Raw genomic sequence first — 22580 nt, 5'->3', positions numbered from 1 at the left:
GCATTTGTTTCACATGCTGTTTTAATTAGATTTGTTCTCTCTCTTGGCTCTGAACAAAGCAAATGACGGCACAGTAGAAGAGTGTGGAGGTGGGGACTGCATAGTGGTCATTAGCAATGGCCCCAGAGATGACAGTCGTCAGTAATTCCCAGCGTCCAGACTGTAAGGCAGGACAGAGGACTTTTTCTTTGTTTGTTTTTGGACTCCTGGCTTTCTGCTCAGGAATCTTTCCTGGTGGGGCTCTGGAGACCATATGTGGTGCTGGGAACTGAACTCAGGTCAGCCACATGCAAGGCAAGCACCTTGTCTGCTGTGCTATTTCTCTGGCCCCAGGAAAGAGGACATTTATTGGGGCTGGAGAGATAGTACAGCTGGTAGGGTGCTTGCCTTGCATGCAGCTGATCTGGGTTCAATCACCAGTATCCCATATGGGGCTAGAGAGACAGTACAATGGGTCAGGCAGCCTTACCAGCAGCCAATCTAAGTTTGATCTCTGGTATCCTATATGGCCTCTCTGTAGCCAACAGGAGTGACTCCTGAGCACAGAGCCAGGAGTAAGCCCCGAGCACCACCGGTATGGTCACAAAACCCAAACAAACAAAACTAAAATGCCAGTATCCCATAGGGTCCCCAGGGCACTGCCAGGAGTGCTTCCTGAGTGTAGAGTCAGGAATAAGCCTGGGTGGGTGTCCCAAAATTAAAATAAAAAAATTATTAAATTAAAATTAAAAAATAAGAGAGCATTTATTAAAAGTAGAGTCCATGGGGTGGAGGGACAGTGCAGAGTTCGGCGCTTGCTTTGCGTGCTCGTCATGCGTGTGCTTCCCTGCGCTCCTCCCGAAGAGATCATTGAGCCAGAGCCAGAAGGAAGCCACAAGTGGCTCCAAAGCTCAAACTAAAATTTAAAAAGTAAAAATAATGAAAAGGTTGGGGCTGGAGCAATAGCACAGCGGGTAGGGCGTTTGCCTTGCACGCAGCCGACCCAGGTTCGGTTCCCAGCATCCCATATGGTCCCCTGAGCACCACCAGGGGTAATTCCTGAGTGCAGAGCCAGGAGTGACACCTGTGCATCGCTGGGTGTGACCCAAAAAGAAAAAAAAAAAATGAAAAGGTAGCCTCGCAAAAAGCAGTTTCTACAAACCATTGCAGTGGTGACAAAGAGTCCTACATGTTTTGTTAAACTGATTTCCCTGGGGCCGGAGAAAGCTCGATGGGCTGAGTGCATGCTTTGCATAGGGGGACCCCAGGTCTGATCCTAGCATGGGGCTTCAGCGTGTAACGCTTGCCTCCAGCTGCCGGAGCTCTCTGGTGCCTTCCTACTCCTTTGCCATCCGGGAGCAGATTGTGAATGTAGTTCCTCCAGCTAGTTCCTAGTATTAGCCTTTGGGAGGAATTTCACTTCTGTTTAAATCAAGTCAAAAGGGCAACGGTGCTTTTGGTTAGAAAGAAAAAAAATTGCCAGCAGTAGACTATATGGTGAAGTCAGAGGGTGCTTATGTTCACTGGAACAACTCAGAGACTTTTTTTGCATGTGAGTTCACATTCATGCATCATTGGCGGGTCTGGTGTTTATAAGCAGAGCATTGATCTATGCATGTTCCTGACTGCGCCTAATCATCTTATTAGGAGATAGGCAATAGCCAAACAAAAGCGTTTCTGGGCCTGTATGGGCCATCCGTCATGTGGTGGCGGTGGTGTCTGTCTAGTTGGTTATGACCCCTGAATGGTGGTACGAGTATGATGGCGTTTAGCAAAAAGCTAGTTCCGTGCTGATGGGGGCTGCGTTGATAGATATATGGCATATTACTGAGCTCGGTTTAAATGCTTAAAGTGGTATAATTTGTGCTGATTTTGTAGGGTAGATAAAGGTTTGGTTAGTTACTGCTCTAATGCTGTTAGTGTTTCCGGGATAATGGCAGTGGAAAGCCGTTGTCTTCCCATTCTGTCCCGGGTAATGTACTGATGGCTCACTTTCTTTCCATTGACCCAGCAGTAAACCACTGGAGAATCATGTTTCTGGGGTGGGGGCGGGGGTGGTGGGAGGGGTGTGTGTGTGTGTGTGTGTGTGTGTGTGTGTCTGTGTGTGTGTGTGTTTGTGTGTGTGTCTGTGTGTGTGTCTGTGTGTCTGGAGAATCATGTTTCTGTGTGGGGTGGGGGTGGTGGGAGGGGTGTGTGTGGTGTCTGTATGTCTGTGTGTCTGTATGTCTGTGTGTCTGTGTGTGTTTTCCTAGGGATTTAGGTCCATTCAGGGATTGCTTAGTGAAATATCTGCAGGGCAGGAGGGTCCTGCTGTGCAGTGACCAGCTCTCACAGCCCTGGGGGTAAGTAACTCTGAGTCCCCGGTTTGTTTGCAAGATGAGGAGAGTAGTGACTTCCTGCAGCCTGCAGTGATTAGGTGGAGATGAGCCTTAAATAGGAAGTGGCCACTCGTGTGTCTTCCTCTCTCCTGTTCTAGCGTCAGCTGACGTTTGCTCTGTCACTGCAGACTTTGAAGAGAACAGGAAGCGCAAGGCAGAAGTGTCCCCAGATGAAAGCTGCAAGGTGGTTTCTTGACAGGAGCCAAAGGGGGCTATAGGATTCTTTGAAAAGCTGTTGAAACTTTTTAAGACCTGCTGATTTTTGTTACAAGCCACACAAGTGCAGAGAGGGGTTCTTAGTCACCGTGTTTCCAGCGTGAGCTGGGAGCCAAACCAAACCGGTCTTGGTGCATATCAGAAAACCATAGTGATAAGGCCACTGCTCTTGAGAAACTGATAATTCACATGAAGAGGTGGGGGTCAGCAGCTTTGAAATAATCCTCAGGGGCTCCTTCTGAAATGTAAGCAAACTGTTCCTCAGGAATACTGACCCTCAGCATTTTATTTTATTTTATTTTTTGTTAGGGGGCCCATCTGGCTATGCACAGGGGTTCCTCCTGGCTCTGCACTGAGAAATCACTCCTGGCGGTGCTCAGGGGACCATATGGGATGCTGGGGAATCAACCCAGGTCTGCCCGAACGCCTTACCCACTGTACTATCTCTCTGCCCCCAATATTTTAGACCAGAGGAGGAGTCCTCTAGATAGCCTAAGAGTCAGCTTTAGTGTGTTTTGTTTTTCTGGTTTTAGAGCCTCCCCTGGAGATACTCAGGGGACTATGTGGTACCCGGGGTCGAAATCCAGGGCCCCTGCATGCAAACTCATCAGTCTAGCCTTTTGATTTGTCTCCCGGCCAAGGGTGCGGAAGTGTTGGGTTGTGTGTTTATGTGTTGGTAAGTATCAGCATTGGTGAGTGGAGGAGAACTAGGAGCCCTGGTCAAGGAAGGGACAGGGGAAACAGCAGGTAGAGAAGTGGATGGACATTGGGAAAAGTCACAATAGAGTGGTAGCTGTCAGAGTGTGTCACAGCCTGTAACCTGGAGGCCCCCACGCACCCCCAGGGTGGTTTGGAGAATCCCTACCGGGGCAGGGCCTGAGCATCGTGGCATCCTCAGGCCCCCTCACATGGAACCAGTGGCCGGAACCGGTGACCGAACATGCCTGGCCCGCAAGCACGAGGTCCAGACTCCACCCCCAATGCTGTCACGGCGTCACTCGCAATCTTAGCAGCTCTGTGCAGTCTGTGATCCCCAGGGCCCAGGAGACCATAAAGGGGCGTCGTGGCCAGGAAGTGAGACCTCTCCCCCGCCATCGGTCAGTTCTACAGACTCAGGAGTGTGACCTTGGCGAGCAAGGGTGCACGCACCTCGGTGAAAGGAGCACAGCCCTTTGGGGATTTGGGTACCACAACCTGGGATGTCACTCCCCGCCTCCACCCCCCCTCCACCCCCAATCCCCTGCAAGCATTCAGTTAAAAATGTGTGAGCCCTGCAGCTGGGCATGGGTGTGACCCCCACCCCAGTCATTCCAACAACCACCACCATAATGACGGGAAGTCAAGGGAAGAAAATAACATAAAATAAAGCTCAACAAAAACCAACCCCCCCATCCCCCAACCCATAGTCTGAGAACCTTTGTCTTAGAAGAGAAGTAGGAGGGAAGGCATTGAGACGGTGAGAGAGAAGCAGAAGGGCTGGTTTTCCGAGAGAGCTCCTTGTAGGGCAAGGCTCTTTGAGGGCAGGAAATAAGAAGTGGGAACTGGGCTGGTGATGGGCCCGCCGGCCCGTTTCTCACCTGTCCAGGGCATCTCCCGTGGTGGGTCTGTGCAGGCGTCTGGGGCTGGTCGTTCTGTGCGGGTATCTGGGACTGGGTCCCGGTGGCTGGCCTCTTGTCGTGAGGTCAGCATGAGCCGTCCCGGGGTGGTGGGTGGCTGTGGCAGGTTGCTAAGGATGGGAAAGAGGGGTGACGTGGAATCAGGGGTCACCACCTGCTGCCTTTCCCACAGCTCACTCTCATTTCAGATCCAGGAAAAAAAAAACTGTCACCTTATCTAGGGTAATAATTTACAATATTACCATGAAATGCAAACCCTTGTTCTTCCCTTAAGCAGATGCCTGTGGGGGGGAGCTGAGTGCCTGTAGGCAGAAACCAGAAATCTCTTACAGCCACACAGCCCCCAGCCTCTGCCAGGAGGCCGTCCCCCCAAGTGTGTTGTGTATTGTAGACTATGAAACTGTGCCCAGCATGTAAAGCGTGGGCAGGTAGTGGCAGAGGGGGTTGAACTTAGAGCTTATTGGGAGGGGGGTGGGGGTAGGGTTGAGATCTTATTAGGAGCAACTCAGATTAGTACTCAGATTTCAAGGAATTTCAAAACAGAGTTGTAACATGCCTAACCACCTGCAGAGTTTGTATGTACTCTCAGCACCAAAAATTTAGAGCTCTCCCTTACTTTTTTTTTTTGATTGTTTGTTTTTGGGTCATACCTGGCAATGCACAGAGGTTACTCCTGGCTCATGCACTCATGCACTCAGGAGTTACTCCTGGCGGTGCTCGGCGGACCATATGGGATGCTGGGAATCGAACCTGGGTCAGCTTCGTGCAAGTCAAACGCCCCTTCTCCTTTACTTTAAAAAATTTGTTTAATTCAATTAATTTTTTAAAGTGTGTTCCTTTTTTTTGAGCAGTAATCTATGAACTGTTCTTACCAGGCCCCTCTGCAACCAAAACCTTTGTTTGTTTGTCTTTGGGCCACACCAGGGCGATGCTCAGAGGTTCCTCCTGGCTCTGCACTCAGGAATTACTTCAGTGCTCAGGGGACCATATGGGATGCCGGGGGTGGGGGGGTCCAGTCAGCTGCATGCAAGGCAGGCGCCCTCCCCCCCGTACTGTTTCTCTGGGCCCTAGCCTTTGAAAGGGGCTGGAATGTACTTGAGTGTTAATTAAAGCCTGGGCTCAGAAGAACTTTTTTTTCTTTTTTAACAGTGACCAAGTGCATTTTATTTTATTTTGGGGGGGTGGTATTTTTAATTTTTTTAAAATTTTTTATTAGTGAATCACTGTGATGTACAGTTACAAACTTATGAACTTTTGTGTTTGCATTTCACTCATACAGTGATCATTTACCCATCCCTCCACCAGTGCCCATTCTCCTCCACCAATGATCCCAGTATCCCTCTCACCACCCCCAGCCCATTCCGCACCACCCCACCCTGCCTCTGCGGCAGGGCATTCCCTTTTGTTCTTGCTCTTTTTTGGGTGTTGTAGTTTGCAATAGAGGTATTGAAGGGCCTTCATGTTCAGTCTATAGTCTGCTTTCAGCTCGAGTCTTTCAACCCGAATGGGTCCTCCCAACATCCTCTACTTGGTGTTCCCTTCTCTATCTCAGCTGCCTTTCCCCCAGCATGTGAGGCCAGTTTCCAAGCTGTGGGGCAGACCTCCTGGTCCTTATCTCTACAACTCTTGGGTCTTAGTCTCCCACTCTGTTATTTTATATTCCACAGATGAGTGCGATCAATCTTTCTATGTCTGTCTCTCTCTTTCTGACTCATTTCACTTAACATGATACTTTCCATGTTGATCCACTTATGTGCGAATTTCATGATTTCAGAAGCACTTTTTGACTCAGCCTAAACCCCTCTTCCCCACACCATCAACCTCCCTTCTTCCTCTTTTTTTTTTTTTGCTTTTTGGGTCACACCTGGCGATGCACAGGGGTTACTCCTGGCTCTGCACTCAGGAATTACTCCTGGCGGTGCTCAGGGGACCATATGGGATGCTGGGAATCGAACCTGGGTTGGCTGCGTGCAAGGCAAACGCCCTACCCGCTGTCCCTTCTCCCTTTTATCCCCCCCCAAAAATGGAGGTTGTTCATCTTATTTTAGTGTTCTAGTGAGCATAACAGAGTGCCCCCAAATTTAAAGGGTCGTAAACGGTCAGACCAGCTCTGTGCTGTGGGGTGGTGAAAGATTATTTGCTGACCAGCCAGGGTCAGCACAGAGCCCGGAGTGGAGGAGTCAGAGTTCGCCAGGCTAGTGGCCTCCCTGCAGACACACCAGCTGTTGTCTCGGCTGTGTCAGCAAGCACAGACAGGACTGTTTCAGCCTGTCAGTAGGAGACATGGTGGCAGAAGCCTGGCACATGTGGCTGATGATGAAGACCCAGGAACCAGTGAATTCAGCAGAGCTGCCTCTAGGGCCTGCTCTTCACGCCATGGTTGGATCCGTGGCACTGGGCCACAGAGGCCGCCGCCCCCGTGCCCACCGTGGAGCTCAGCTCCAAGCAGCAGATACCGCAGTAGCTAAAACTTGTATTTTCTAACACTGGATTCTAAAAGTGGAAAACGTTTGGTTTTCTTTTTTTCTTTCTTTTTTTTAAGCTTTTTGGGTCACACCCAGCAGTGTTCAGGGGTCACGCCTGGCTCTGTACTCAGGAATTACTCCTGGTAGTGCATGAGGGAATTGAACCCGGGTTGGCTGCATGCAAGGCAAACGTCCTACCTGCCGTACTATCGCTCCGACCCCTGCTTTCTATCTTAAATGTCAGCGGGTCCGTGAGTTATTTCTCCCCTTTTCACCGGTCAGTCGAAAGGTTGAAGAGGGCTGCGCGGGAGGGCGGGGCCTCCTCAGCCCGGGCTCTGTCTTTGCCTGGCCCAGGTATCTGGCTCGAGTGGGGGACCTGGAGGCCACGGACACCGAAGACCCGAACCTCAGCTACGGGCTGGTTGTGGACTGTGGCAGCAGCGGCTCCCGGATATTTGTCTATTTCTGGCCCAAACACAACGGGAACCCCCACGACCTCCTGGACATCAAACAGATGAGGGACCGCAACAGCCAACCGGTGGTGAAAAAGATCAAGCCAGGTACGTACCGAGTGCAGTGCCGCTCACCTGCCGGGCACCGGTGGGCACAGGGGCCAGGAGGGCAGGGGGCGGGCACGCTTGCTGCTTCTGGAGGCCTGAGTGGTCTGCAGCTTTCGACCACGAACCCCGGTCCCTTGTACTCCTGGCCCAGGGTTGGGGAGTGGGGGGGCCCCTCCTCCAAGGGGGGTTGTTTTCTCTACCGCAGGCATCTCTGCCATGGCCGACACCCCCGAGCACGCCAGTGACTACCTGCGCCCGCTGCTGAGCTTCGCGGCGGCTCACGTGCCCGTGAGGAAGCACAAGGAGACGCCCCTGTACATCCTGTGCACGGCGGGCATGAGGCTGCTGCCCGAGAGGTGAGGGGGTCGGGCAGGGGACGTGGGGCCAAGGGCTGGGGGCCACTGTTTGGGAGGTGAGAAGTGGGTCGTGCTGGGTCCGTGGGGGCTGAGGGTTGGGGTTCCCATCCCTGCCCTTTGCCACTGTGGGGAGGCTGCGGTAGAGGGCACGGTGGCTTAGAAGCCGGGCAGAGCCCCCGTGCACCCACCTCTACCAGGCCCAGTGCTTTCCTGGTGCTGCGTCTCTGGGAGGGCGGGGAGGAGGGCTCCCCTGGGAAGGCGGCTGTCTCTGTCAGCTTCTGTTCGGGGGCCACACCAGTGGTGCTCAGGACTGGCTCCTGGCCCTTTGCTCAGGAGTCACTCCTGTAGGGCCTTCGGGATTGAACTGGGTCAGTCACGCGCCAATCAAGTGCCCTACCTGCTGCACTATCTCTCCAGCCCTGAGAGGCCCTGAGAACGTTTTCGTATGAATAGTGTGAAAGATCCAAGATGATAGGTCTTATTTATTTATTTGGTTTGGGGGCCACACCTGGCAGTGCTCAGGGTTTATTTACTTCTGGTTCTGTGCTCAGAGATCACTCCTGGCAAGCTCGAAGGGGGGTGGGGGTGGGGCGTATCAGATGCCGGGGATTAAACCTAGGCTGGCATGAAAGACAATACTCTACCCACTGTACTAACACTCTGACCCTGATTGCTCTTTTAACCGACATTTTCTCCAGATTTGTATTATTCCGGTTTTGTTTCTTGCTTTCCTTTGTCTCATACCACAGATAACATAAAACTTTAGAGGAAAAAGAGTCACAGATATACTAAGCTTCAGCTATTATCCCTAAGATATTATCACCTTTGTATTTTAATCCTCTTTGGGTTCAACAGATAACATGTTTTATAAAGATAAAAATGGAACTTCTCTAGAAATATGGAAACAGGGATGAAAACATTCATTGTTAGTTTGTGTGAAGGATTGTGGATCTAACCTCACTTCTTGTGGCATTGTGAGGCATTGCTGCTGGCTTGTGTAAGATTTGAGAATGGGACTACATGCCAGCTTTTTTCCGCAGTAAAAACACTGTCAGTGCATCTATTCTATAGATTAGGAAACTGGACTTCAAATTCCTGTGGCTCGTTTATTCTCACCCTTATAAGAGGTCTCACACCATAGTTTCATCTTTTCAGTTGTCTTTTTGTTGTTGTTTGTTTTTGGGCCACACTCAGTGATACTCAGGAGTTATTCCTGGCTCTGTACCTGGAATCACTCCTGGCAGTGCTCGGGGAACCATATGGGATGCTGGGGATCGAACCCAGGTCGACCACATGCAAGGCAAGCACCCTCCCCACTGTACTATTGTTCTGGTCCCCATATAGTTTCATCTTTCACGCAATCTGGATTGTAACATTAGAGAGAGGAGACATACTGCTAGAACTTTGTCATCCTGTGAGTAAGAGGCTAGACTGGGGAGGTGGTTCAAACCTTTGGAACCAGGGAGAAGCTGGTGGAAGAACCAGGTGGAAAAGGCAGGTAAAAAGTGAACGGTGGCAAGGCTTAGTCGAAGGTCAGGATGATTGTGAGGAGTTTAACAATTAACTTTTGCTTCTTCTTCTTTTTTTTTTTTTTTTTTTTGGTGTTCTCTCTTGCAGCAAGCAGTTGGCTATCCTGACTGATCTCGTGAAAGATTTACCTCTGGAGTTTGACTTCCTCTTTTCACAATCTCAGGCGGAAGTGATCTCTGGGAAGCAGGAAGGTACTGGGCTCTGAGGGGTGTTCCGGCTCAGCTTGTGACCCTCTGTAGCTAGAGGATTACTTTACTTATTTAATTTTAATTTTTGTGAGATTTCTCTTGATTCGGCTCTACTGTTTTATGTGGTTAGTTGCATATTCTTGCTTTGGTATTTACTCTAGAACATGGCTTCTAAAAATGATACACTCGTGTTTGTGTGTGTGTTTGTGTGTGTGTGTGTTTCTTATGGGTTTTTGGGCCATAGTAGGTGATGCTCAGGGATTACTCCTGGCTCTGTACTCAGGAACTACTTCTGGCAGTGCTTGGGGACCATATGGGATGCTAGGATTGAACTCTGGTCAGCTCTGTGCAACCTAAGTGCCCTCCCTGCTGTACTTTCTTTTCAGCCCCAGTTTTTAGCTTTGTGCGAAACACTGAGCTTCTTAGGATGCTTCAGTATTCAGTGATAAGCCATAATAGGTCTTTGTTGAGCTATTTGTTGTTTTGAAAACTTGCATCTAGGCAACGTACTGAGCATATAAAGCAAATGGCTTGAGCCTCAAGCAAGGGGCACTTTCATTGCAGGGAATGGTGAGTTACTGTTTTTATGGGCTCTCCTGTTATTTTACTCTGTGGTATTGATACTTCTCTGAAGACTCACACTAGTGGAGTCTGGAGTTAACATCTTGAACATGTGCTCATAGTTCCACCCAAATATGGCCTGGGTGAGGAAATAGTTTCCGTTTTGTGAAAAAGAGAAGATCTTTCAGTTCCCATAAGGGAAAAGATCTACTTTTTGCAATTTTAGCTTGGTATGTTTTAATCCTAAAAATCCATTTGTTTCTTTGTTTAATCCTAAAGGGAATATGGATTCTGGGGCGTTGGTTCTAGCAGACAGCAGACCTGATTAGGGTCAAGCCTCAAGTTCTCACCCACCTTCAGTGGGTTGTGAGTCTATGGATTCATTTTTAAAGCCTGGGCACTGCAACTTGTCTGTGCCAGCCAGTGGCCAGTCTCAAACCTGGGCAGAGCCCGTTTAACAGGGTTGTCGACAGACCCTGACACCAACCCACCCACCCACCCAGACCCTTAGGCCCACATTTAGGGCAGATCTATGTGTGCGTGTTGCTTGCAGCTAAGCACTACGGCTTGTTCCCCACTGATCCTTCCCTTCTTCCACGATCTCCCAGGCATTTGTTGCTCCCAAGACTAACATTCAGGTCAGAAAGTCGTCATCCATGTCCATGATCGTGTCTATGTGGAAGGCCACTCGACAGAGGACAGAGAGAGGAGAAGAAGCTGCAGGCCTGCTAGCTCCTCTGAGCAGAGAGAGGGAGTCCTCATTCTCACGGTGCCGGGCACCTGTCCAGCCTCCACCTCTCCTGCTGCAGGCTGCCTGGCAGGGGACAAGACTTAAAAAAAATTTAATGGGGAACAGGGGAGGGCAGAGAGGATAGTACATCGGGTAGAGTACTGGCCTTGCACGCGGCTGACCCAGGTTCAATCCCTTGGCACCCATATGGTCTCCCGAGCACCCCCAGGAATACTTCCTGAGTGCAGAGCCAGGAGTTACTCCTGAGCATTGCTAGGTGTGGCCCAAAAACTTGAAAAAAAAATCAAGTGGAAGCCAAGTGATAGTACAGTAGGTAGGGCGCTTGCTTTGCACATGGCCAACTTGGGTTCAGTTGCTGGCACCTATATGGTTCCCTAATCACAGAGCCAGGAGGAAGCCGTGAGCACCACTGGGCTCCCCAAACCTCCTCCCCTGCTGTTCAAAACAAAACACACAAGAAAACAAACAAACTATCAAAGGATTTTCACTCCTTTGGAAACTTTGCTGTTCCTCTTCTGCTCCTTGAAGCAAGAAGCAAAGTCCTTCGCATTCTTCCTGTACACCCCACCTGTGCACCTCTGAGTTCCACGCCGACCAGGCAATTTCAGGACAGGGGAGGGAGGGGAGGCTAGCTACTGGTCATTTGGTGCTTTCACTCCTGTTCTCTGTCCCCGGGTTCCTGTTATCATGTTCCTTCAGAATTTCCAGAAAGCCCTACCATGCTTTCCACCCAGAGTCTGGGTATTTGTTGGTCTTTCATCATCCCTTGGGGAAATCACAGGAAATGTGTTTTATTCCATCTAGCCCAGCCCCAAGATGCCTTGATTTTTAAAATTTTAAACTTTTTTTTTAAACTCCTGCTTCTGTACATTTTTTTCCTTTTCACCAGAGGCAGTTTAGAACCGTTCAGTAGTTTTAAAAAAAGAGAAAGAAAAGATGTGGCGAAACCAATCATTCTTGATTCATGCTCTGAGGGGGGGTGAAATTTCATCATCATGTGCTCTGTAAGAGTGGGGGGAGGTGAAATTTCATCGTCATGTGCTCTGTAAGAGTGGGGGGGTGAAATTTCATCGTCATGTGCTCTGTAAGAGTGGCGCAGAGCAGGCGCTGGGGGAGGCTCTGGCCTGGTGTAGCAGAGAGAGCTAAGTGGAGGCACTTCCCTTTCTCCTAGGGGTTTATGCGTGGATTGGAATCAACTTTGTTTTGGGAAGATTCGACCATGAGGATGGTAAGTAATCCTGTCTTATGTGACAGTTCTTTAAGGATTGGAAGTGTAAATCATAACCTTTTAGTAGCATATTGGTTCTTTTTTTTTTTTTTTCCCCTTTCCTTTTTTGGGTCACACCCAGGTGATGCTCAGGGGTTCCTCCTAGCTCTGCATTCAGGAAGTACTGCTGACGGTGCTTGGGGGCCATATGGGATGCCGGGGAATCCTGGTTGGCCACGAGCAAGGCAAACACCCTACCTGCTGTATTATCGCTCCGGCCCCTAGTAGTTCTGATTTCAAGTGGTTCTTTAAAAAACATGTACCTTTAATTTTTAATTCGTTCCCCAAGTCTAATTTACTTTTAAAACTTTTTTATTGCCCAAGATTCAGTAGTTGAGCATAGGCTTCACAAGTAGGAGGTGCTGGGTTGGGTTCCTGGACACCAAAATGGACAAAAATGTATTCTTTATTTTTAAGGTCCTGATATGGAAAATTCTAAACATTCACAAAAGTTAATGTTAAGGATTAAATGAACCTTTGTGAGTAAATGACCCAGGCTCAATTTTTTGACATGTCTTTTTCTTTTTCTTTTCTTTTGAGGGAGGTGGGGAGAATCATGCCCCGAGATGCTCCTGGCTCTGCTCTCGGGAATTCCTTCTGACTGTGCTCAGGGGACCATATGGGATTGAATCTGGGTCGGCTGCATGCAAGGCAAATGCCCTACACACTGTACTATTGCTCAGGCCCCTGTTTTGCCATTTTGGGGTTCCCATTCTTTCACATATTACAGATTTTTTTTCTATTCATATTTTTTTTCTTCATTTTATGTTTTCTTTATTGATATTTTACTTTATTTTTTAAGGAACCATTTAATTGTACCTTCTGGGAAATAATTGAGTTAAATATATGGCTTTGAATTGTAGCAAAGAATGGTCTGTACATTGAGCAGCCACCATAACTAGGGCACCGTCATTCCAGGGGCTGGAGAGGTAGCAGGGGGCTGGGCGCATGCGCTTTGGGGGCCTGACCCTTGGCACCACATGGCCCCCCCCAAGCCCTGCTGGGTGTGACGCCTGAGGTTCCCAAGCACGATTGGGCTGGTCTTGGGGTCCCCGACAGCTCAATGCCCACGTCTTTGGGCCCTCATTTGTCACTGTCCTGGCCAGATGGCTGAGTAGCACTGGCAGTGGGTCTCCAGGCCCTCTGCCAACTGCTTGGGAGCCCCAGTTCATCCTGTTTATTGAATGTTTCAGCTTTGGGCCTCATCAGGGAGTGCTCAGGACTACTCCCTGGCTCTGTGCTCAGAGGTCACCACTCATGGAGGTGCTCAGGGGACCATATGCGGTGCTGGTTATCGAAACACTGAGGGCCTTGTGCCAGGCAAAAACCTGCACCCCCCTCTCTCTCTTGCCATGCACGTCGCAGACCTTGGTTTGATCCCTGGCACCCTATATGACCCCAGAACAGAACAAAACGAATAACCCCATTTAAAATGAATAGGAGAACTTTCGCCGTATTCTATTGTGTGACCTATTTTTTTCTCTTAAATTAAACAAAATGTAGTACTTCCTATTGGATTTTTATTTTAATTTTGGGCCACACCTAGAAGCCCTGGCAGGGCTTCAGCACCAGGTGGGGTGCCGCATGGTTGGGAGGTGGGGCCTGTATTTGGTGGTGCTTGCGGGATACTCCTGGCTCTGTGCTTGGGGGTTGCTCCTGGCAGTGCACAGAGGATCATGTGGTGCCAGGAATAAAATCTAGAGCCTGCAAGCAAAGCCTGTGCCCAGCCCCTTGCTCTAGCATCCCAGCCCCAAGCCAGTTTTTAAAGTCCTGGTTTCATTTAGCAGAAAATGACAGAGGCGGTGGTCCTGACACCACAGAGAGCTGTCACTCCTGGATTATCGTGGTTTCTAGCTTTCCAGTGGCAGGATTGGAAATGTGTCTTTTTAGAAAAAGAAAAATTATGGGTTATAGTGATATTTTCTGCATTTGGATCACACCCGGCGATGCACAGGGGTTACTCCTGGCTCTGCACTCAGGAATTACTCCTGGCAGTGCTGGGGGACCATATGGGATGCTGGAAATCAAACCTGGGTCGGCTGCGTGCAAGGCAAATGCCCTACCCTCTGTGCTATCACTCCAGCCCCAGAAAGTGATATTTTCAATACATACTTAAGATTACATGGATAGTTGGGGAGACAGCTAAGCAGGCTGGACCACTGCTTTGCACACAGGAGATCCAGGCTTGATCTGTGGCACTACATGCTCCCCTGAGCACTGTGGTAGTTATTCCTGAACACCCCTGAGTGTGTGACCCCCGCACCCTATTATATGGTTATTGTTTAATTTCATCGATTTCATACTTATGCCCATTTTCTTATGTCAGATATTTTTTCTTAAAGATATTAACATAAACATTTAGTTGCTTTCTCCCACAGCATATGATCGTTTAAAAATGATAATACTGTATTATTAAAAATAAAACTAGTAGAATACAGTTTAAAATATCTTTTGTCACTAAGGTACATCTTTTGGGGGTTATATATTCAAAATATCACGTCTAAGACACTTGAAATTATTCTCTGTAATATACAGTTGATAGAGTAAGCTTAATTATTCCAGTTTGCTTTCATGTTTGTTTGTTTGTTTTTGATTTTTAGGATTCACCTTGCAATGCTCAGGGGTTACCCCTGCCTTTGCACTCAGGAACCACTCCTGGTGGTGCTCGGGGGGACCATATGGGATGCTGGGGATTGAACCCGGGTTGGCCGCATGCAAGGCAAACGCTCTACCTGCTGTACTGTAGCTACCGATCGGGTTTTGTTTTGTTTCATTTTGTTTTTAGTGAAGCAAGGTAGTTTTTTTTCTTTTTGGGTCATACCCGGCAATGCACAGGGGTTCCTCCTGGCTCTGCACTCAGGAATTACTCCTGGCGGTGCTTGAGGGACCATATGGGATGCTGGGAATCAAACCTGGGTTGGCCACATGCAAGGCAAATGCCCTACCCCCTGTGCTATCACTCCAGCCCCAGCAAGATAGTTTTTATTGAGGAAAACTTGCTTAGCAGGATGTGAGGAGAGAAACAGAGGAAATGTGTTCAGGAGAGCACTCAGGCTTCTCCAGAATGGAGATAAGCAAAGGAGCCCAGGGCCAAGCAAGCAAGGTCCATGGCCAAGGGCGGGCAGGGGCTTGCAGAGCGAGTCACTCTCAGTTTTTTTAAGGATTCCTGGTTCCCACCTCCCCCCCCCCCCCCCCCCCGCCCCCTTCTAACTTCCTTGTCACATGCCAGACCCTTTCTGTTCCCTTCTAGAATCAGGTGCTGAAGCTCCCCAGGAGCTGACATCGGGGCGCAAGAGGACTGTAGGGATACTGGACATGGGAGGAGCCTCCCTCCAGATTGCTTACGAGGTTCCTCCCTCCACCACGCTCCTTCCTCCGAAGCAGGTATCTTGGCTGTGGGGAGGTTCACTTGGCGGTACTTGAGAAGGCGGGAGCACGTGTCTTTGGACACAGACCAACTCCACTTCCTTGAGCCACATCCAGCGATGCTCAGGTCTTCCTTCTTGGCTTGGAAGCTCAAGCTCTTGATCGGTTCCCTCTCGGAGTCTCATTTTCTCATGGGTGGAAAGGAAATAGATACTATCTCCTGCTTCATTCGGTTGCGAGGGTGCTACAGATGCTGTGTGTTAAAGCCCGCAGCAAGTTGTCCAGCATGTAATGTTTAATAGCTTTGATTCTTTTTACTTTGGGGATGGAGAAGGTAACCGCAGGGCTTGCGCCTGGCTCTCTGCTCAGGGATGACTCCTGGCGCTGCTCAGGGGGACCATATGGGGATGCCAGGGGTCGGACCTGGGTTGGCCGCGTGCAAGGCAACTGCCCTACCCGCTGGACTGTCTTCTCTGGTGCCATAAAGTTTAATAGCTTTTAGGAGTTCAAAATGTGCCACAAATCTCCTAGAGTTACTGTATGTATTCATATAATACACATAAGATGCATGATAATACATATAAAATAGCAGAGCATATATTTGATAAATCCTTATTAGCTAATATTTTTAGGAACATTTTTAATCTCCTTACCCTGTATTCTTTTGCTTCTAATTTTCTTCCTTGACTGAAATGTAAAGAATATAATTTTTGGTTGGTTGGTTGGTTTTGGAGCCACACCTGGCCTACACCTGGGCCACACCTGGCGATAGAACTCAGGATTTACTCCTGGCAGTGCTCACTGGGATGCTGGGGGTCACAGGTTGCCCACATGTAAGGCAAGTGCTCTATCCACTGTACTCTCTCTCCAGCCCCTACAAAGTGTATTTTGAGAGCTGGAGAAATTGACTCAAGGCACCGAGTTTGCATACGGGGACTGTGACCCAGTCTGTCTTCTTTTATTTTTTATTTTTTCACTTTTTGTGTCACACCTGGTGATGCAGAGGGGTTACTCCTGGCTCATACACTCAGGAATTATCCCTAGCAGTGCTCAGGGGACCATATGGGATGCTGGGAATCGAACCTGGGTTGGCCGCATGCATGCCTTACCCGCTGTGCTATTGCTCTAGTCCTGCAGTCTCTCTTCTTAGGAAGGTAATTTTGGAGTCAGTAGGAGAAAAAATGAAATCAGAAAACCTTGGGCAAGGAGTGAATAGTAGATCATGTGAACTGGATATGGGAGGATGTAGAGTTCAGGAGATATTGTAGAGTAATGATACAGGCTGGGAAAACCCTGAGAGTCCTGTGTAGATAACTGGTTCTAACCAGGTGGAGAGACAGTCCACCTGGAAAGGGCAGAACTGATGCTGAGCAAACCTACATGGCCTGGATGGCTTGGATGAGACCATCTTCCTGGTCGTGAGCTGAGCCCTGGAGTCCTACGGTTCGTGGACTCAGTTTGTGGAATACTATATTTGAGATAGCTGAGAAGTGTGTATCCAGACAGCTAGCAGGACTCTTGGAGATATGAATTTGCACTTACCCGAGAGTCTGTAGACCTAAGTTTTAAGTTCTCTTGTGTAGACAAGAATAGCTGGGCATAAGAATAGTGTACTCAATACAGCAATCACTGTATCACTGTCATCCTGTGGTTCATTGATTTGCTTGAGTGGGCGCCAGTAACGTCTCCATTCATCCCAGTCCTGAGATTTTAGCAGCCTCTCTTTACTCATCCTTCCCAATGGTGCCATATTGGAGGCTCTTTCAGAGTCAGGGGAATGAGACCCGTTATTGTTACTGTATTTGGCGTATCGAATACACCACGGGGAGCTTGACAGGCTCTGCCGTGCAGGCAGGATACTCTCAGTAGCTTGCTGGACTCTCCGAGATGGACAGAGAATGTATATAAGAGAATACAATCAAGCATGTTAAAACCAAACACATGTGTGCTGCAATAGTTCTTTTTTTTTTTTTTTAAAAGCAGATCCAGTGATGTTTAGCTCTTATTTCTTTGCTTAAGGGTCACTCCTAGCAGCATCGTGGATTGGATCTCTGTTGGCTACAAACAAAGCAAGCGCCTTAACCCCTGTGCTGTCTCTCCTGTCCCCATGCAAATCGTTCTTTTCTTTTTTCTTTTTTTGCTTCGGTGCTTGGGAGACCATTTGGGATGCTGGGCATCGAACCCCAGTCAGCCATAAGGCAAATGCCTTATCTGCTGTACTATCACTCTGGCTCCCGTGCAAACCATTCCTTTCTAAAAAAAATTTTTTTTTTAATTGAATCGCCTTGAGATACCATTGCAAAGTTTTCATGATCCGGTTTCAGTCATACTCATCCCTCCACCAGTGTACATTTCCCCCACTAATATTCCCTGTATCCCTCCTGCCACTCCACCCTCCTCCCCTAGTCCGCCTCAATGGCAGGCACTTTTCCTTCTCTCTCTCACTCTCTCTCTCTCTCCCTCCCTCCCCCCACCTTTTGCACATTCTGGTTTGCAGTAGAGATACTGAGAGGCCATCCTGTTTGGTCCTTTACCCACTTTGAGCGGTTTCTATGCACAGTAGCACAGCTGTAGCTGCCCGGGCAAAGGTCAGGAATGGGAGTGAGAACTCTGAGGGCGAAAGGGAGTAAATGAGGAAACCCACGGGGGACTTTGTCATGATAATGTGGCATGAACTGAAGAACCTAATTAATCCAGCCTCTGTATCTAAAGTCCCTGCCCCAAAGAGCCCCTTTTCATTGGAGGTGCAGTGATGTTGGACTTCCAATCCTCAAATCTGCCATAGGGACCATGAGGCTTTTTTTTTTCTTTTTGGGTCAAACCCGGCAGTGCACAGGGGTTACTCCTGGCTCTGCACTCAGGAATTACTCCTGGCAGTGCTCAGGGGACCATATGGGATACTGGGAATTGAACCTGAGTTGGCCTCGTGCAAGGCAAGCGCTCTACCCGCTGTGCTATCGCTCCAGCCCCACATGAGGGTTTCTTGATTAGTTTTGGAGAAGACCCTAGAAGAGCTCTCAGGATCATCTCCCAGATTCTTTGGGTTTATTTTTTATCAAGGGCTCCCCCCCTTCCTGCACCTAAGAAATGAACATTTCCACTTTGGGGTGCGGGTACTAGCCAGAGAATGACAGCCTCCGTAATGATTCTGTTTCTGTGTGTCTTAAAGATGGTGCTTTTGTCTCTAATTTGATATTTAGTCTCTGATTTGTTCATGTCTGTGCTTTTGTATGTAAAGGCACCACATATGTCTTTGTTTAAAGGCCTCATTTATGTCTTTGTTAAGCTAACGTTATGAAAGGGCTGGGGATGTGGCTCAGAGGTAGAGCACTTGTTTTGCAAGTGTGAAGCCCTGGGTTCTCCCTGGTACCACAAAGTAAAAGACAGGAAAAAGTCTTCATTTCTCTTGGGCCAAAGATGTGGCTCACTGGTAAATTTGAGTGCACAGCCCAGGGGGGTTGATCCTTGGCATCACACACACACACACACACACACACACACACACACACACACACACACACACACACACAGATGTAGCTCTCACTGGTAAATTTGAGTGCACAGCCCAGGGGGTTTGATCCTTGGCATCACACACACACACACACACACACACACACACACACACACACACACACACACAAATAATGCCATGGAGGTGAAAATGCTGCATGAGAAAAGCAGTCATAGCGAACAAGCCTGGTACGTTAGCAGTGTCACAGCTCTCCAGAAAGCCACCAACACTCAGATTGGCTTCTTCCTCTCTACATCCTATCACAGGAAGAGGCTGCGAAGATCTTGCTGGCCGAGTTCAACCTGGGCTGTGACGTGCAGCACACGGAACACGTGTATCGGGTCTACGTCACCACCTTCTTGGGTTTTGGAGGCAACTATGCTCGGCAGCGCTATGAGGACCTGGTGCTGAATGAAACGCTTCACAAGAACAGGTATCTGTTTGCTGGGAGGGTGTGTGTGTCTGTGTGTGTGTGTGCGGGGGGGGCTGTCTGTGTTTCTGATGCAGAGCATAGCTTGTGCTACAGAAATTAGGAAGCCGTATTCTCATCCTGCTACGAGAGATACCTTCACTTGCCGGTTTCTCCTGCCTGACTGCCCCTGCCAATAGGGTGACTTCTTAGAGACCCTTGGCTGCGTGGAGGTTACAGGCTGAGCAGGTGCTCTGCTCTTTTTTTTTTTTTAATTCTTTTATTGATTCACCATGTGGAAAGTTACAAAGCTTTCAGGTTTAAGTCTCAGTTATACAATGCTCAAACACCCATCCCTTCACCAGTAGGTGCTCTGCTCTTTTAAGGACTTGGAAAAGTATAACTGCGTATCGTCATAACCTGTCACTGCCGACTCTGTGGCATCAGATGAGGCTTATTAAGTCTCTGATTGAAGCCCTAGCAATGGAAGGTCACTTCCCCCTTGTTCCTTCTGCACGGAAGCCAGGAGCTGCGTCCGTGGCATTGCACAGGAGCCGAATCTTTGGAAGGACTTGGGGTCCATCGTGCATATACAAGCTCCAAAGCGCACTGTGCTCAGAAACCGATCTTTGGGGGCCGAGGGAGGAGCTTGAGGGCGAGAGGACTTGACTGGCACGCACAGGGCCCCAGGTTCAGTCCCTGCCACCGCATGTCCTCCCAGTCACTGCCGAGGGTCATTCTGGCGTCCTCCAGGCTCCCCCAGATCAGTCTTACTTGCATCAAGTCCGGCCTAGCCAGCCTGTGCTCCAGTGTGGCGAGATTGCTGAGTGCACATCCTGGTGAGATACACCAGAAAATACAAGCAGTTGTGTTACTTTTCGTCTTTAAAATGCTTTGGGAAGCAGGCAGAACGAGTTCTTCACCCCTCTCTTCTCTTCTGGTCTGCGTTCCTTCCTATTCTGGTTGTTTCTCTCCATTCCTTTAGCCGAAAGCACTCGTTTGGAGAATGACGTAACATTTGGAGTGATTTCCTTACAGCACTCAGTTACTGTCGATTGGGAACATGCTAATGAAAATATTGTCTCATGAGGTTTTTTGTTTTTGTTTTTCTTTATGTGAGCCAAGTATTTAGAGTTCCAGGCGCTTTGGGAGAATTCTGTTGTTCCAGATGATACGTTACCATCAAGCACTATGTTTCTATTCCTTTTGTCAGTTTTGGTTTGGTTTGGGCCATGCCTGGTGGTTCTCCAGTGCTCTCCCAGCTCTGTGCTCGGGAGTGATCCCTGGGAGTGATCCCTGGCCGTGCTCAGGGGTCGGCCAGTGCCAGGCAGGGGCCTTACCTCCTGTGCTCTCTCCGGCCCGCTGTGTCTGTGTTCTGAGAACACCTTCAGGTCCATGTAAGTGGCCCTGGAGCGGGGGCCGCGTACAGGCTGCTCCTGCTGGCCCCGAGGCTTGTGAGAAACCAGGAAAGCGTCACACCAGCCTTGTCCCTTCCCACTGTCCCATCGCTTCGGCCCCTGCTTGTGTCTTCAGGGAGGAGAATTCTGCTTCCGGGCCAGTATAGACTCGAGACCACCCAAACTCTGCCCAGCCTCCGTGGCAGTCATGACCTGTCCCCCTTCCTTTCCCCCTGGAGCCCTGGAGCCCTGCCCTGCCTCCTCAGGAGACACCCCGGGCCTCTCGTCATCTTCTCCCACATGTCTTTTCAACATGCTAGAACTGCTGTCAGTCTGGTGAGAGCCTTATTTTTTTTTTTTTCAAGAGGCAAGTGGGAAGAGAGATGGGATGGAGCTTCGTCCTTCTTCTTCTTCTTCTTCTTCTTCTTCTTCTTCTTCTTCTTCTTCTCCTTCTTCTTCTTCTTCTTCTCCTTCTCCTCCTCCTCCTCCTCCTCCTCCTCCTCCTCCTCCTCCTCCTCCTCCTCCTCCCCCTCCTCCCCCCCCCCTCCTCCTCCTCCTCCTCCTTCTTTTTTTTTTTTTTTGCTTTTTGGGTCACACCCAGAGGTGCACAGAGGTTACTCCTGGTTCATGCACTCAGGAATTACTCCTGGCAGTGCTTGGGGGGCCATATGGGATGCCGGGAATGCACGGCAAACGCCCTACCCGCTATACTGTCACTCCAGCCCCAACGTCCTATTTCATTGTGACCACGCGTGTGGAAATCCACATGGCCTGGGAACTGACCACTGCTGGCCATCCCTGCGCCCTCCCGCCCTTTCTCCTTTCCTTTCGGCCCAATCAAGCGTCCTTAAGCTGGGTGCCCCCTTTCTTCTGCCTGGATGGCAGAGATGAACATAACAACGTAACGAGATTGGGGGCCGGGTGGGGGGCACGTTCACAGGCCGAGCCGAGGAGAGCCCCGGGGTGGCTGTCTGATGAGCGGTCCCTGTTGTGGTCACAGGCTGCTGGGCCAGAAAACGGGTCTGAGTCCCGACAACCCCTTCCTGGATCCCTGCTTGCCCGTGGGCCTCACCGACGTGGTGCAGAGGAGCGACCGGGTCCTGCACATCCGGGGCAAGGGCGACTGGGCCGCGTGCGGGGCGCAGCTGAGCCCCCTGCTCCTCCGCTCCAACACCAGCCAGGCCTCGCTCAACGGCATCTACCAGTCGCCCATCGACTTCAACAACAGCGAGTTCTACGGCTTCTCCGAGTTCTTCTACTGCACGGAGGACGTGCTGCGCATTGGCGGGCGCTACCACGGGCCCACCTTTGCCAAGGCCGCTCAGGTACGGGGGGGGGCTGGAGTGGGAGGGAGGACTCGTGGCTCGCTTCTGGATGCCTGAGTTTTGTGCTGGACACTTTGCTCCCAAGGAATGGTGCCACTGGCATCCTGGCCCATGCCCCGGAACCTTCATCGTCTTGGTGAGGAAGGGGGCTTAGAGAAGCTCAGAAGCTGCCGTGTGATTCTGCTCCCCTCCCCTCTGCCCCCGCCGGGTGTCCTGACACCCCATGTCCCAGCCTCAGTATGTCACGGCAGTGAATAGCTTTTCCTCCCACTTGCCAACATTTTGATTTTGTGTGTGTGGGGTGGGGAGGGGGAGACTTAGGGAGCAGAGGGGCAGATTCTGAGACTCTCAGGAACACAGTGCCCACCTTCTGCCCAGAGCCCCCACGGCCGTCTGAGACGAGCTGCTGGTCAGCCACCCTGCCTTTAAGCTCATTTGTGTGCAATGTGGCTCAGCCCCACTTCTTGGAGATGTGGATCCTTCCTGGTGCCAGGGAACTTGAACTTGAACTTGGCCAGGCCTCGAGCCTCACTCATGACCTCCTTGTTCTGAAGTCCGGTGTGGATGGACATTGGCTTCTCCAGTGTGGACCCTGACCACCGTGTGCTCTGCAGGCCCCCCACCCCCACCCCCCAGGGACTCTTTGGAATCTAAGACATGGAAGCAGATAGGAATGTCCCCTGCACAGGGTTCCTTCGGGTGGCC

General features: G+C 49.9%; 1 protein-coding gene across 2 annotated transcripts in view; it reads left to right on the top strand.

Annotated features, from left to right (window-relative positions):
* ENTPD7 (ectonucleoside triphosphate diphosphohydrolase 7) overlaps positions 1-22580 on the top strand; it is a 42881-nt gene that overhangs the window by 6343 nt on the left and 13958 nt on the right. For both annotated transcript variants that reach the window (XM_055119575.1, XM_055119574.1), the window contains exons 4-10: positions 7009-7214; positions 7420-7570; positions 9188-9291; positions 11772-11828; positions 15118-15251; positions 19011-19177; positions 21551-21875. In XM_055119575.1, the coding sequence (XP_054975550.1) occupies positions 7009-7214; positions 7420-7570; positions 9188-9291; positions 11772-11828; positions 15118-15251; positions 19011-19177; positions 21551-21875 (1144 nt within the window). The remainder of the gene's footprint in view (positions 1-7008; positions 7215-7419; positions 7571-9187; positions 9292-11771; positions 11829-15117; positions 15252-19010; positions 19178-21550; positions 21876-22580) is intronic.

Source organism: Sorex araneus, chromosome 11, assembly GCF_027595985.1.
Source record: "Sorex araneus isolate mSorAra2 chromosome 11, mSorAra2.pri, whole genome shotgun sequence".
Lineage (NCBI taxonomy): Eukaryota > Metazoa > Chordata > Mammalia > Eulipotyphla > Soricidae > Sorex > Sorex araneus.
This window is presented reverse-complemented; position numbering and strand designations above follow the sequence as displayed.